The sequence below is a fragment of the Crinia signifera genome, chromosome 5, assembly GCF_055691185.1.
Source record: "Crinia signifera chromosome 5, ASM5569118v1, whole genome shotgun sequence".
Taxonomy (NCBI): domain Eukaryota; kingdom Metazoa; phylum Chordata; class Amphibia; order Anura; family Myobatrachidae; genus Crinia; species Crinia signifera.
The window spans coordinates 296,445,256-296,460,435 of NC_139221.1; the positions used below are offsets into that span (position 1 = coordinate 296,445,256).

The 15,180-nt window shown below is 44.4% G+C and overlaps 1 protein-coding gene across 1 annotated transcript in view; it reads right to left on the minus strand.

Moving 5' to 3' along the window:
* The window catches only part of LOC146081226 (macrophage mannose receptor 1-like), a 282,981-nt gene that overhangs the window by 11,813 nt on the left and 255,988 nt on the right, over positions 1–15,180 (minus strand). The window contains exon 23 of the mRNA XM_083189331.1: positions 12,540–12,707. Coding sequence (XP_083045457.1) covers positions 12,540–12,707 — 168 coding nt within the window. The remainder of the gene's footprint in view (positions 1–12,539; positions 12,708–15,180) is intronic.

Consider the following 15,180-nt stretch of genomic DNA (forward strand, 5'->3'; position numbering starts at 1 on the left):
TGCGATTTTGCGGCCGATTTCCAGCCGATTTTCGTCAGCGTGGAGTTGATTTTAGGGTACTTGTGTATTTTGGCGGCACCCATCGCATCGCATACCATAAGGCATGCGATGGTATGCGATGCAATATCGCGCGATATTGTACAATGTCATACAATTTTAAAATTGTATGACATTGTATATGGCATACAATACCATACAATGCGATGCGATAAAACATTGCATAAGCACCCTAATGGGTGCTTACAATGTTAAATGCACCCCCACGCCACCCCCCCCACTATGAACCCGAAGCGTGGCGAGCGCAGCGAGCCCGCGAGGGGCGGCGGGACGCGTCCTCCGACCTTTTCATACCCCCCACTATCCACGTCGGCGTGGAGTTGAGAATAGAAAGTGCGGCGAGCCACCGAGCCCGAAGCATGGCGAGCACAGCGAGACCCATGAGGGGACGCGCATACCTCTGAAGCCTGCGAAGGGACGAGGATACCTGTGAAGGTATCCGCGTCCCCTCACGGGGCTCGGTGGCTCGCTGCGTTCGCCACACTTTCTATTCTCAACTCCATGCCGACGTGGATAGTGGGGGTATGAAAAGGTCGGAGGACACGTACCGCCGCCCCTCGCTGGCTCGCTGCGCTCGCCACGCTTCGGGTTCACGTTTATAGTGGGGGGTGGCGTGGGGGTGCATTTAACATTGTAAGCACCCATTTGGGTGCTTAAAAGCACCCTTTAGGGTGCTTATACAATGTTTCATCGCATAGTGGGCAAAAATCGCGTCACATCGCATGCCATTGGGTGCATGGCATGCGATGCGATAAAAAATCGTGCGATGGACATCGGGGGCGCCGCCAAAATACACAAGTACTGATTTTATATACTGTGGCGAGCGCAGCGAGCCACCGTGCCCGAAGCGTGGCGAGGGGACGTGGATTACTTTACATGTATTCCGCGTCCCCTCGCTGCGCTCGCCACACATTATCGAAAATAAACTCCACGCCGACGTGGATAGTGAGGGTATGAAAAGGTCGGAGGACGCGTACCTCCGCCCCTTGCGGGCTCGCTGCGCTCGCCACACTTCGGGTTCACGTTTATAGTGGGTGGTGGTGCATTTAACATTGTATGTATCCATTATGGTGCTTATACAATTTTTCATCGTATAGGGGCTAAAATCGCAACGCATGCCATCGGGTGTATGGCATGCGATGCGATGTGATCAAAACATTGCGCGATCAATATCGGGGGCGCCGTGATAATACACAAGTACCAAACTTGGTCTCGTCATTTACTACGACTCTCAATTTTGTCTGGTAGCGCATAGAGTATGTAATATTCAAGTCTCTGAGTCTCAATTTAATGTCTCTATATATCACTCTCTCCTTCTGTACCTCATACGGGAGGTCTGGAAATGCAGACATTTTCCTGCCATTATAGCAGAGGTCCCCCATGTTCCTTGCTAGTCTTAGTATATTGTCCCGATCTCTGAAATGCAGTATCTTTACTATTAGGGTACGTGGAGGTCCCCCAGGTATTGGAGTCTTAGTTGGGACACGATGCGCTCTTTCTATTGTAAAGAAGGGAGATAGGGCTTCTTTCCCAAGGCTCTGCTTCAGCCAGGCTTCAATAAACTTTTCTGGCGAGCTCCCTTCCACCCTTTCTTCAAACCCAACAAACCAAATGTTATTACGACGCATACGTCCTTCAATGTCCGATATTTTATTTTGCATCTCTGATAATTTTCCGGACATAGTTTTAACCTGGGGGCCTATAGTGTCCTCTATCCCCGACACCCGGGTTTCTACCTCCAAAACTATTGTACGCATTTTCTGCTTGTCGTCTAGCAGCAACATAATATCAGATTGTACCTTATTTATTTACTCAGATAAACGGGTTTCACACAAATTTACTGCTTCTAGCACTTGTTGTAGAGTAACCTCTTTTTGTTGATAGGCGCTACCACTCTTTGTAGGAGTACTTTGAGGTAGGCTTTCCCGTGAGCCACTCGCATTCTGAGCCTGAGTACGAGTATACTTTTCCAACCTTGCGGCTGCTGTGTTCTGGCCTGTTTTTCCCATAACTGTATTGTATACATGGACAAAAAGCAGTCCAGGTACACCCCAGATTTGAGTCTTACTATCTCCAAAAAAATGTTGATTAGTTTGTACTGCACTTCACCACGCACACTTATGTATGTATTCTTTTTGTCTGATAGATGTAACTAAATTTGATCCAGATACAGCAATAAAGATGACTATAAATGGTCCAAGTCCAGGAATCAGTTGTTAATTATAGGCACAGATACTAAATTATGTCATTCAAACCAACACCAGAGCTGCACTGAGCCTGTTGCATCTCGGCAATAATAGTTGCAACCCATGTGAATTATGAATAAGGATGCATATATACTGGTTCGACAGTTCAAGGTGTGTGTGGGCTTACCAGCAGTGGCAATGTTGGCTCTATAATGCCAGGCTCATACCTTACTTCATTCTTCCAAGCAGGGATACTCTTCAGCTCGTCTGTCAAAGCAGCTTCTATGTCTAGGGGAGGGGAGGAAGCCTGTCTCTACGGCTACAACCCAAGATGCTCCAGGGGCAACCGTGCAGCAATGGGTCCTCATGCATTTCCCTGCGTTTACTCCTCTCTTACCCCGTCTATCCACTGACTAGGCACAGGCAGGGTCCCTGGCACTCAGCCAGGCAGGTCGCTGTATCCGCGTCAGCCAAGGGGGAATAGCCTCTCCAGGTCCCGTCCCACGCTGCACACAGAGATCACTCCATCCGGCTGCTGCGGCTGGCGCCTGTCCCCGGCCGGCAGCGCGTCACAGAGCACAGGATGCTGCAGATGGAAGACATCACTGGGAATGGCTGCACTCCCAACGGGAGCCCAGATGCTCACCATAAACCCGACCTCCCTCAGACAGGTAAACAGCATAGGGTATTGCTGGTACAACCGGCTGATTATGGAAGCACAGGGGTAGAAGCACTAGCCCTTATGCACGACCTACCATGGCACTGGGGATCTAGAAAGTGCAGAGCTACAGCGGTAGGAGCAGAGTCAGCGGACCCACCGATCACCATCTATCCACCCAGTCTGCTTCACGAGTAGGGAGGCAGCGTGGGGAGGTTAACCGCTGGAACAGGAGACGCCGGAGAGCTCAGTCATCCTACCTTACACACACGCCATCGTGGCCCTGCCTTGAATAAAGGAATTCTATTATTTGCTATTCTATTCACCACCCCTGGAAGGATGCTCCAGTAGTTTTTGAGCCCAGATAAAATATTGAGTTATGGAATTGAAGGAATATAAACCATAGGGGGGATGGATATTGGAATAGTTTGGAAAAAATATAGGAGCAGTTTATCTTTACTGAATGTACAGTATCTTACCTAAGAAATAAAATAGCTAGACCATGTGAAGGTCTGATTTATAGTAATTCAGCAGGGAGGTTAGTTAGGAATAAATGATAGTGGTGGTGAGTTAAGAAAGAGCCTAGATACTTGATTTTATTGGGGAAATTTACTATAAAAAATTAATGGAAAATTTACTATGCCAAAAATACGTATTTTCGTATTCTTAATGATGGGACATTCGTATTTGTATTTACAAATACGAATGAATACACCATCAATAGAATAATCACCATTCAAAAGAATGGTGGTTCCTGATTTACTAAGTGGCTGAATTGATAACACGGGAGCTAATTGGCGTGAAACAGCCGCGAATATACGGCAGGAAAATACACTTTTTTTTCCTGTCGTATTTGGCTTTAGCCTGCACGGATCAGTCAGATCCATGCAGGCTTCAGTGTAAAAAAATTGAGAAATAAATAAATAAAACAGTGTGGGGTCCCCCCCACAGCCGTTACCAGCACCAGGCTGAAAGAGCCGGGGCCAGTAATATAAAAATCAGGAAACCCGACAAATAGGGGTTCCCTGTTTTTTTAAAACCAGCCCCAGGCTCCAGGTCCGGGGCTGGTTCCCAAAATACAGGGGACAAAATGAGTAGGGGTCCCTGGTATTTTAAGAACCAGCCCCAGGCCAAATCAGCCAGCAGGGTAATGTCATAGGCGGGGGACACTTATTAGATAAGGTCCCGCAGCCAAAACATCACCCTACTGACCAGTCAGCATGGCCAGGGGCCCTGGGGGAGTGGGGACCCCCCCAATAAAGGGGGATAAAGATGAAAGATCTCTGCGACTCATCAGTTCGATGCGGGGAACTGCAGGAATCGCCGACATGTGCCAGAAGATGACAGAAGACCAGGATTATGGCGGATCAAGACGACAGATCTTTGCACGAGGACCTGGGTGAGTTGGATTTCCTTTCACAGGTCCCCCATGGATTTCCTCGGATCCGGACCGGCCGCCGACACAGACGCCGCCGACATGGACATCGACATGGAGCCGAATGCCAACATGGATCCGGACCAGGACAGGACACCGGACCAAGACCCAGGGTCCTACCTACGGGCTCAAGATAGGTAAGTACCAGTATGTTTGGGCTTTGGTTGTATTAAAGTTTAATTTTATTGTGTGTCAGTGTGTTTATTTGACTATTTTTTTACTGTGGAACTACAAGTGCCAGCAGGCCCTATAATTCCCCGCAGGCTGGGACTTGTGGTTCTCCAAGTCCCAGCTTGCGGGGAGGCTTGCTGGGACTCATAGTTCCACAGTATTAAACAATATAGTTTTATATTTTTTTTACACTGAAATCAGCCCGGTGACCACCACACAGCCTGGTCAGGTAAGTCCTGGAGGGGGGACCCCTTTATTGGGGGGGTCCCCACTCCCCCAGGGCCCTTGGCCAGGCTGACTGGTCAGTAGGGTGATGTTTTGGCCGAGGGACCTTAACTAATAAGTGTCCCCCGGCTGTGACATTACCCTGCTGGCTGGTTTGGCCTGGGGCTGGTTCTTAAAATACAGGGGACCCCTAGTCATTTTGTCCCCTGTATTTGGGAACCAGCCCCGGACCTGGAGCCTGGGGCTGGTTTTAAAAAAACGGGGAACCCCTATTTGTCGGGTTTCCTGATTTTTTATTACCGGCCCTGGCTCTTTCAGCCTGGTGCTGGTTTCGGCTGTGGGGGGGACCCCACGCCGTTTTTTTTTTTTTTTTTTACACCTTGCAGCCTCCATGGATCTAACTGATCCGTGCAGACTGCCTGTAGGAATTCGTATTAGCGGCCGTATAAACGGCCGTTAATACAAATTAATATGACATTGGAGGGTTACAAAGCAGTCGTAAATTCCCCTCCGGAACACGACTTTGCATACGGCGTATACAGTTGTATTCATTCATAGCAAGAATACGAATACAATTTTTTGTATTCGTATTCTTAGTAAATTTCCCGCTATGTGTTTATTCCAAGTGAAGGTACAAGTCTATGCTTAGTCAGAGCAGGAATATAGAATTCTGAGTGCTGAGAGTAAAAATCTAACTCTGCTAGGAGAAGATGTAGGGATTAGGCAGGACCAGCGAGGGAAATTAAAACGTCATCTGCATGTAAAGATATTTGCATCCTGACTTTTCTCCTAAAATATTCATTTTCACAGATCCTCGCTTTCAGAGGCTCCATGAAATGAATGGGGAGAGTGATCAACCCTGCCTGGTACCGTTAGCAATCCCAAAATTTTGTGTTGGGTGCTGAGATACCATTAAAGAGATTAGCAAATAATTTAGCAAATAATTTTGTATACAAAAGGGCCAGAAAAGGTGATTGACGCTTTCTCGACATCTAAAGCTAAGATGGGGAGATCACATCTATGGGTAGATTGGACTAGGTCTCTTCTTGTCTTATTGGATGCCTAATGTCCTGTGAATAATCCCAGTTGGTCTAGATTAATTATTTGAGAAAGAAGGGGAGCGAGACGAGTGGTTAAAATGTGGGCAAAAATTTTCAAGTCCACAGTCAACATCTAGTAAATAACATATTGTGTAGGGCCGAGATATGAGAGAGAGGATACCCTGCATGGCTTTTTTCCTGATCACAGAGGTTTTACCAAGGCGTTTCTCCTCTTCTGTTACTGAAGCGTACAGCAGGTGTCTAAGGGCCTGAGTTAGAGGTGGTGTCAAAGTTGCGTATTCAGTAGTAAAAGAAATACACAATTGTACACTTGCGCAAGACACACTGAAGCAGCTTGGACACTGACAGGGAAGTTACACCAAAAAACTTCAAAACCAATGGACAAAAAAGAAAGTCAGTGTTCTGGGCGCTAAAGTCGGAATGTATAAGTAAATTTACACTTACACAAGCATAATAAAGTCTTATTATTATAGAGAGATTTCTCACCTCTTTTCCGGAAAATTTCTGCATCCAAATCCGATTTGGATGCAGAAATTTTCCTGAAAAGAGGGGAGAAATCTCTCTATAATAATAAGACTTTATTATGCTTGTGTAAGTGTAAATTTACTTATACATTCCGACTTTAGCACATTCAGTAGTAGCAGACCTGAGAACTAATGCAGCAGGATGCCTATAGCTATCTACTCAGATCCGCTGCATGCGTATGAGGACGCAGAATCTAATCTGACAATATAAGTTGCCATGGCCATTGCTTTTGTATCCATAGACACATCTACTGGATTTGGCAAATCTCAGAAATGTAGCCAACATAGGTGGTAATTATCAAGTACATTTTATAAAATTCTAGGTATAAACTGATTGGTTGATATTGACAACTTCCTCACCTGTTCACTTCTCCACTCTGTACACTGCTTCCCTAAAGGTCCCCCCCCCCCCCCTCTCCAATACACCTAACCTGAAACTGCTCTGCTGTTCTAATAAATGAACATAAATCAAAATTAAATGCTGCTCTGCAAATACAGCTGTGTCTGCATATGAGGATTCTTAGCCATGGGGTCAAAGCTCTTATCCAGTGGTGGAAGCGCTCATCCTGGGAGTAAGCCCTCATCAAGGGGCCATCATATCAGCTTGTGGGACATGGGCAAAGCAATGCACTGGGGTCACTACACAGTCACACCCATTTCAAGGAGGCAATTAATAAAATAAGTCATAACATGTCCCTGGTGTTGCCCTGCATAACGTCTCCACATGCTTCCATATATGTTATTGCTGTCAGTACTCTTATTGGGATTATCTCCAGTCATCCACCAGTTGGCATACTTATACCCGCTCTCTGTCTGGCTACATTCTCTATTAATTATACCAGGCGCTTCCTTCTCAATTATTTACTTTGTCTAAAATAGGTGGTGGATTAAAAACTGTAGAATAGAAAAAATAATAGTAAACGTAAATACAGAAAAAAATAGCAAAATGTCCATGGTTCCCCCTGATCCCCAGGGCACATGCCTGATTTGGCTGATTGTTTAATACAAGGTAGGGACTCCATTTAGCAAGCCCCTGAGATATCAATCATTATGTATCGCAGTAAACAGGTTCTCCTGGTCACTGTGTGTATTATAGGTTCAAGTATATTCACATTTGCAGCTTACTTGGTCACCAGAGGAATAACTGGATATATGCCGGCCCCAGAGCAACTGTTTGTAAGGTCCTCCTTATTATTAATAATTTATCGCACACTATATTTTATGTCAATACTTTGACTGGTTCTTATCTGGTCATATTTCTCTTTTTTTCTCACCAATTTTTCACCCCCCTTTTTGAATTGCTGTTTTCACGGTTACTCACCTATATGCCCAGCTCTAGGAACCACTCGCACCACATATACACATGAATATACATCACATTCATGATATCTGGGACTCTCAGAGACTCACACCACCCAGTATCATATATGTATCCCATTTTCCATACCTTGCTAACCACTCTCACTCAAGTGACACAGCCAAACCAGGTCTCATTTACTCTTCACTCCACAACGTATCTCTACTCTTGATATGAGATGCCTTAATAATTTTTTCTTAACCCCTTCACGACATTGCCTTTTAAGGTAATTTTTTTTTTTTTTCCTCCTTGCGTTCAAATAAGCGTAACTTTTTTAATTTTCCGGCTATATAGACACATGAGGGCTTTTTTTTTTGCGGGACAAGTTGTACTTTTTAATGGTACCATTTACTATACCGTATAATATTCTGGGGAATCAGGAAATAATTCAATGTGGGGTAAAAAGAAAAAAAAACGCAATTCCACAATTTTGCGCTGGTTACGGTTTTTTTGGAGTTCATAGTTCGTTTAAAATGATGGGTTATCTTTATTCTATGGGTCGTTACGATTCCGGTGATACCAAACTTATATAGTTTTCGTTACGTTTTACGACAAAAAAAAAAATAGAATATGTTACGGTTTTTCGAATTTGCGTCGCGTCGCCATGTTCTGCGGCTTATAACTTTTTTATTTTTCCACCTACGGACCTGGGTGAGGGCTCATTTTTTGCGGGCTGAAGTGTACTTTTTAATTAATACCATTATGGGATATGGGCGACTTTCTGATCTCTTTTAGCTATTTTTTTTTGGGTAGGCGATGCGACCAAAAAACGTAGTTTTGGCGTTGGGGATTATTTTCCGTTTACGCCTTTAACCGTGCGGGATAACTAATGTTATATTTTAATAGATCGGACTTTTAGGAACGCGGCGATACCAAATATGTTTATTTTTTTTATTTTTTATTTATTTTTATTTGGGAAATGGGGAAAGGGGGGTGATTTGAACTTTTAATATTTTTTTATTTTTTTTTATTTTTAAACTTTATTTATTTATTTTTTTTACTTTTACTACAAGGCCCCCTAGTGTACTTGACCACTAGGGGGCGCGATCGCCTGTACTAGGTTCAGCCATAGAGCTCTATGGCTGAACGTAGTGATTTTATGCACTTCCTATTACATCCTGCTTGAGGCAGGATGTAATAGGTATGCATACACGGCCAGCACAGCGGTCTACATTAGACCCCTGGCTACCATGGCAACCGATCGGCACCCTCCGATCTCGCTGCGGGGGGCCCCGATCGGCGCCGGAGGGGGGCGCCCCCCCTCCGATCAGCTATTTAAGCACTGCGGGCGCTTTGCCCTCGGTGCTTAAAGGGTTAAACGGCCACGATCGGCGAACTCGCCGCTCGTGGCCGTGAGAGCAGGGACCTGGCTGTAATATACAGCCATTACCTGCTCTCTTTCAAGCCAGCTCACTCCGTGAGCTGGCTTGATTCCCCCGCAACCGACATATGACGTATATATACGTCATATGTCGTGAAGGGGTTAACATCACAGGTCACATGTATGAGGAAATATCCAACATTTTAACACCACAAGTCACATGTATGAGGAAATATCAAACCTTATTTAACAATTATCTTTATGAGGAATTATCAAAAATTGCTTCATGGAAAAGCCCTTTTATCTTTCATTACTCAAATGTACATATATTAAGAATTATAATTTTTTGGGATCAGATCCGATGTCTAGTGATCAATTCTCTATGACATTATACCAAAAATCTCTTTTCCCCTGTCCCCCTTCTTTCATCAATTAATCAATGACACCATGGCCCTTATTCTGGTCGGCGCGGATATATCCGCGTGCGTTCGGGCCGCCGATGTTTTGTGTCTGCGCATGTGCAGAGGCGTCTCTGCGCATGTGCGAGCGGGGCGTACGGCCAAATCCCGCATGATATGTGAACATTTCGAACAGGGGGTGGAGAGGGGCATGAAGGGCTATTTGTGCTCATTACCATATGCATATGCCCCGCGTTTCATGGGCGTTCCCATGCAAACGCTGGGCGTACGTATGGTAATGCGGCCGTGACGCACGTGTAGGGGGAGGACATATGACATCGCCGGATGTCAGCTGCCCGCCCAGATCCCCGCTTTTGCACGGAAAAATGTCCGTGTGGTCTGAGGTTGCGGGAGCTGGTGGAGCACTGCGACCATCGAATGATGGGGGAGGTTCCCTTAGATGGAGGAGGCGTATTCCGTGTAAAATACACGTACGGTCCGTTCGGCCAGCTTCTTAGCGCGTACGGACGGAGTTGGCGATCCGTATGGAAGGCGGGGTTTCGCACGCACGGTCCTGGCCGCATAATCGGATCCGGCCGCACCGACCAGAATAAGGCCCCATATGTAGAACATTGTATCAGTGTTACAGAACAGGTTCCCATTCTAATGTCTCATGGATTATAAGAAAATAACCCAGAAAATGATCCAGCATTTACAGACATCTATGTATGAGGAAATATCCAATATCCGCTTATCCCTCTTGTTCCCCCCTCCCCCCCTCACTTATTCGTTCATCTATTATTACATTTTTCTAATCTTCACTAGCATTCCAGCATTTTCACAAAATTAAAATTTAATATACTGACAGATCGTTACAATATATTTGACTACAGAATATATCTTTCTAGCAGAAATCCCACTTTTTCCTGCTCATAGTGACACAGACACGGCAAACGTATCCACTAATGCCATGTCCAAAGATCCAGACATGTTAATATAAATTACAGCCCGTGTGAAGAACACATATTAGAAGAAATACATAAAGATACTTCTCTCACAATGGAAACGTCATGGAATATAACTTGTAACATCCACCGACAGAGAAATAAATATGTAGCAATCATGAATCGTGGAACCAGCACAAGTATAGCTGGAAAACATAAATAAACAAACCCCACTATGATACATTCTACGGGGAATCAATAGTGTACCCACAGGGCGATGAGATCATTGGACGCAGTAACTGTCAATCTGGGCTAATATCAGCCGCGCCCACGACAGTATCACTAGACACAGCCGCTACATAACCAGGAAACATACTTGAATTAGCCGCGCCTACTGACCAATCAAGTGCCACACCATATACTGTGCGAGCAGATGATTGGACGCGGCAAGCATAAATCATGCTCAGAATTGCTACGCCCATTGAAGGAACGGGATTTAAACAGCCTCAGTATGGCCAGTCGGGTTGGCCTTGAAAAATCTGTTTGCGAAACGCGTGCCAAAAAAGGCTAGCGGTGACGCTCTATGACTCGCACATTTGACTAGGATGTATTTTGATCTGTACCTTCTTTTTACAGGAACCCCTCAGATGTCGTAGCGTGCACTACCTGATTAAGTGTTGTGGGCACAATTGGTGATACCCTCTGGCCACTGACCATATACCGGCAGAGGGGCACGCTGGAGCTTATTACTCCTACCCAGCTATACTACCCTGTTTTGGGACTGTGTTAAAGTGCCTGCGTGCATTGAGAAAGGCACTATAGTTGCACTTGCCGCATTCACTGATATATAAATCCTGATAATTGGTGTACAACTATTATATATTCAGATGTTGCCATTATATCTCACAGTTATCCCAACCTTCCTGTAATAAATGACACGTTTTCCCAGGGATCTCTTGACAGACTAGCTACAGGCATTGTGTGGATCTTATTATGACACCCTGATTAATTGTTACAACCACTCTAAAACCCAATAGTGCCTGAATATAGGGATGTCGACACACTAGTCGACATTATAAGGTGACTCTTTATTTATATCTACCCAAGCATACTAGCTTTCACCAGTAACTGCCCCACTGCTACTTTATTGCCTTCTCAATCAGGTGTAATCTCAGCCGACATATAATAATCAGCTACTCTGTATCAGACACAGCTGTCTCTATGATTGTATGACACTGTACTTACAGACAGGTACTACCATTAGAGAAGTTATACATATTATACACCTTAAGAATATATAGGATTGTCCTTTTGAATTAAACACAAAGGAATCCTATGGGCAAATTTTTGGAGAGGGAATTGATAACCATAAGTCGACATCTGTGTTGACTTTTCACCATAAACCTACATAAATTTATGAATTACTGGTGACTACGCATACATATTGGGTCCACCTTACAAGGGCAGTCAGCGACAGCCCTATTTGGTGAGAAACTACTGACACTGATCGACATCAGTGTCGACTCAATTTCACAAGAGTCTCCTTTTTCACTCATTTAAGACCAGCATTATCGCAGGTGAATATCCAGATAGCCATTGTGATATTATTCCAGGGCTATAGGAATTGTTTGTGGCCTACACCAAGATCAGGTGTTAAACATACTAACCACCACACTACTATCGGTCTTCTGCACAGAGGCACAGGGGAATCTAGCCAATAAAGACACCAGTACATTGAACTTCATATATATCATTATATAAAGTGTCGGCTAATAATACCTGTAAAAACCTATACTTACCTATGGTCAACATTTATGTGGAGTCAGGAGAGCCATCGTTTTTTAAACACATTTGCGTATATGTTCTGTTTGTGTGGTTTTATATTTCGCTTTCTTAAAATTGTTAATAAAAGTTAATTTTTACTCGTTGGAGTTTCAGCAGGTGCACCACACCAGGACATACTTTTTTCTTCTTCTTTACCTGTTTGTAAGGTCCCTAACTTACCATCCAATAGTAAAACATCTATAATACACATAGAACTTCACAAATGAATATAGGCCCTTCTCCAGCTGTGGGCTCCATAACAGCTGCACCCCATGCGCCTATGGTAGTTATGCCCTTGCTGGTCCCCACTGTCAAATGCTGAAATTTGCAAACAGTGCACGCTATGGGTAAAGATGAGCTGAGCCCAAAGTTACTTACTTTTTAATTTCTTACATATGTATCCCATGTGAAGGCCGTAATATGAGTTTCTCCATTTCCCCGTTGTGGCTTGTACTACCACACATTCATAAGAACTTTGATTGCGCAATTGATCTGTGTTCCAGTTTACAAAGTTCAATGGTGTTTCGTCCATCCAGACCCACTTTCCTAGAAGTAAACACAGATATCTCCCAAGTAATAGCGTTACTATTAAACCCTGCCCATAATTACTGCTCTCCCTTTTGAGTCTATAGGAGCAGTAAATCATATAGCATTATCATGCCCCACATCAAGGGGCATGTTACTAGATTTTTGTGTATACAGTATGTAGCTGTGGTAGCTGTGATCTCAGACACACAGTAGGAAATTTAGTAAGATCCCCAATTATGGCTGATCCCATGAAAGTACAAATATGACCGGGATTGGCCGTAATCAGCCCAGAAATACGAACTTAAAATACGTATTACACTCAGGATTTTCAGGTGGTGAAGTCATTCATATTTGGCTGCCGAGTTTCCCACGAGCATGAAGCCTGCACAGATCAGTAAGATACAGTACATGCAGGCTTCTCTGTAAAAAGTAGAAAAAATAAATAATAGGAAAAAAAAAAAAACACAGCATGGGTTCCCCTCCACCAGCATACCCAGCCCCAGGCTTTTTGAGCCAGAGCTGGTTGCAGAAATACAGGGGAAAAAAAAAAAATAAGGTTGCTCTGTATTTCTATAACCAGCAATGGGCTCTTGGACCCCGGGGGAAAAGGGATCCCACACCTATTTAGAGTAGGTAATCCCTCCTCATTCTAGATATAAACAGGTCAGCGGAGGTCAGCCAATCAAGTAGGCGTTGCTGCTTTTGAAAATGCGGAAAGGACTGTTGCCATGTATCATATGTGCCCCCTGTTCCCCACTGCCAGAGGTCAGAGGTTGGATCTGCATGCAGATATCGGCCCAAATCACTGTAGTGATGGGGAACTTACTGTAGAGAACGCTGGTGGCCAAAGGAAGCAGGGCAGTTGTATCGTCTGGTAAGTACCTTGCTGCATTCTGCTCTGTGTAAATAAGATACAGATCTATCTTTCTGCCATTTCCCCCATTTGTACTTCAGTCCCTTTGCAATCTGCCTCTATTGCTCCTATCTGCCCTGTTTCCTCCAATTCCTCCCTCTCCTCCTCATCTTTTGCCAATCCCAGGCCCCAAAATTTATGATGGCAGCCCGGGTTCTTTATGAGGACTGCTATAGAATTGATATGGGTGTTTCTGGCTGCTGCGTGTCTGGTAATGGGTGTTTCTGGCTGCTGCTTGGATCTGCGATGCTGGGAGAATGAGCTCTGCTGGGAGTAGGATGCTGGGTCATAGGTAAAACAAGCGGCAGTGCTAGGGGCACCAGCCAAAATCTTGCTTAGGGCATCAAATTGGCAAGGGCCGGCTCTGCAATGAATCACCCACTAGCATGCTTCTGCCAAGCTACAGGCGGAACAATTGGAGGTGTACACCCTGCGCTTCACTTCTAAACATGAAATTTTACGTACACCATGGTATGGTAAATTAATAACGAATTTTATTTTCTTGACATAAAAAATAGCAATAAAGTTTAAAATATTATATGATATACAAGAAATAATTAAAAGTCATAAATAGTAAAATTAAATAATAAAATGTATGTATTTGATAGGAAGATAGGTGGAGTACACCAATGAAGGTTGATTAAATTAAATTGAATAAATTACAACTGCTAATAGTAACATGGTATAGTAACATGAGCATGCCAGGATAGGAGAGCGTGACTTCATTGTTAACGCCCCTGTGAGGGCTTTCAGGGTTCTCATAGTGACATGGTGTTTCCACCCTTTCGTGAGCGTGCCGGGATTGGAGAGCATTTGGCGCAAAGTCATATCCGCCCTTCGCTGTGCTGGCTTCATGTTGCTGTTGTCAGCTGTGGCGCAACATCATATCCGCCTGTGGGAGCTCCGGCTTCAAGTTGCCGTTGTCTGCTGTTGTGTAAGCCCTTGATGGGCAGATGCTTTATGTCCTTGGCGGGCCTCATCCGTATTTGGTTGCTGGGAAACTCTGAAGCCAAATACGAGTCACTTCACCATCGCAAAATACAAATCCAGAGAATACGGCAGCTTTGTAAATTATCTGTATTCTCCATTCATATTTTTGACTGATTACGCCCGATCCTGGTAGTACCCGTTTGTACACCAGATCGTCCGTAATCAGCCTTATTAGTAAATTTCCCCATATACTGTAGATAGATAGCTATATTTTAACTACAATATATTACATGCTCCTTGCCAGAGTTTTTTTTGCTAACTGCCGAGGGTTACATTCTCATTGACAAGGGTTTTTTGGTCATTGCTAGAGGTTTTTTGCTTGTTGCCAGAGGATACATGCTCATTACATACTCTCAGCATGCCAGCGCTCCCGAGAATTCCACACTTATTAGTAGCGCTGTACACATTGTGCTCCTCTCCATTGTGTCCTCCAGTAGGACCTCTAGTATCTGTCTTCTCCAAAGCAGTGGACATTTTTGGAAGGCTGCTTTAAAAACTTTTATGTGTACGACCAGACCTCATAGAATCTGCAGATGTCCTGCGCATCCTTGGCACCAGCTCCCCCAAGGAACAGCTTGGGCTGCAGTG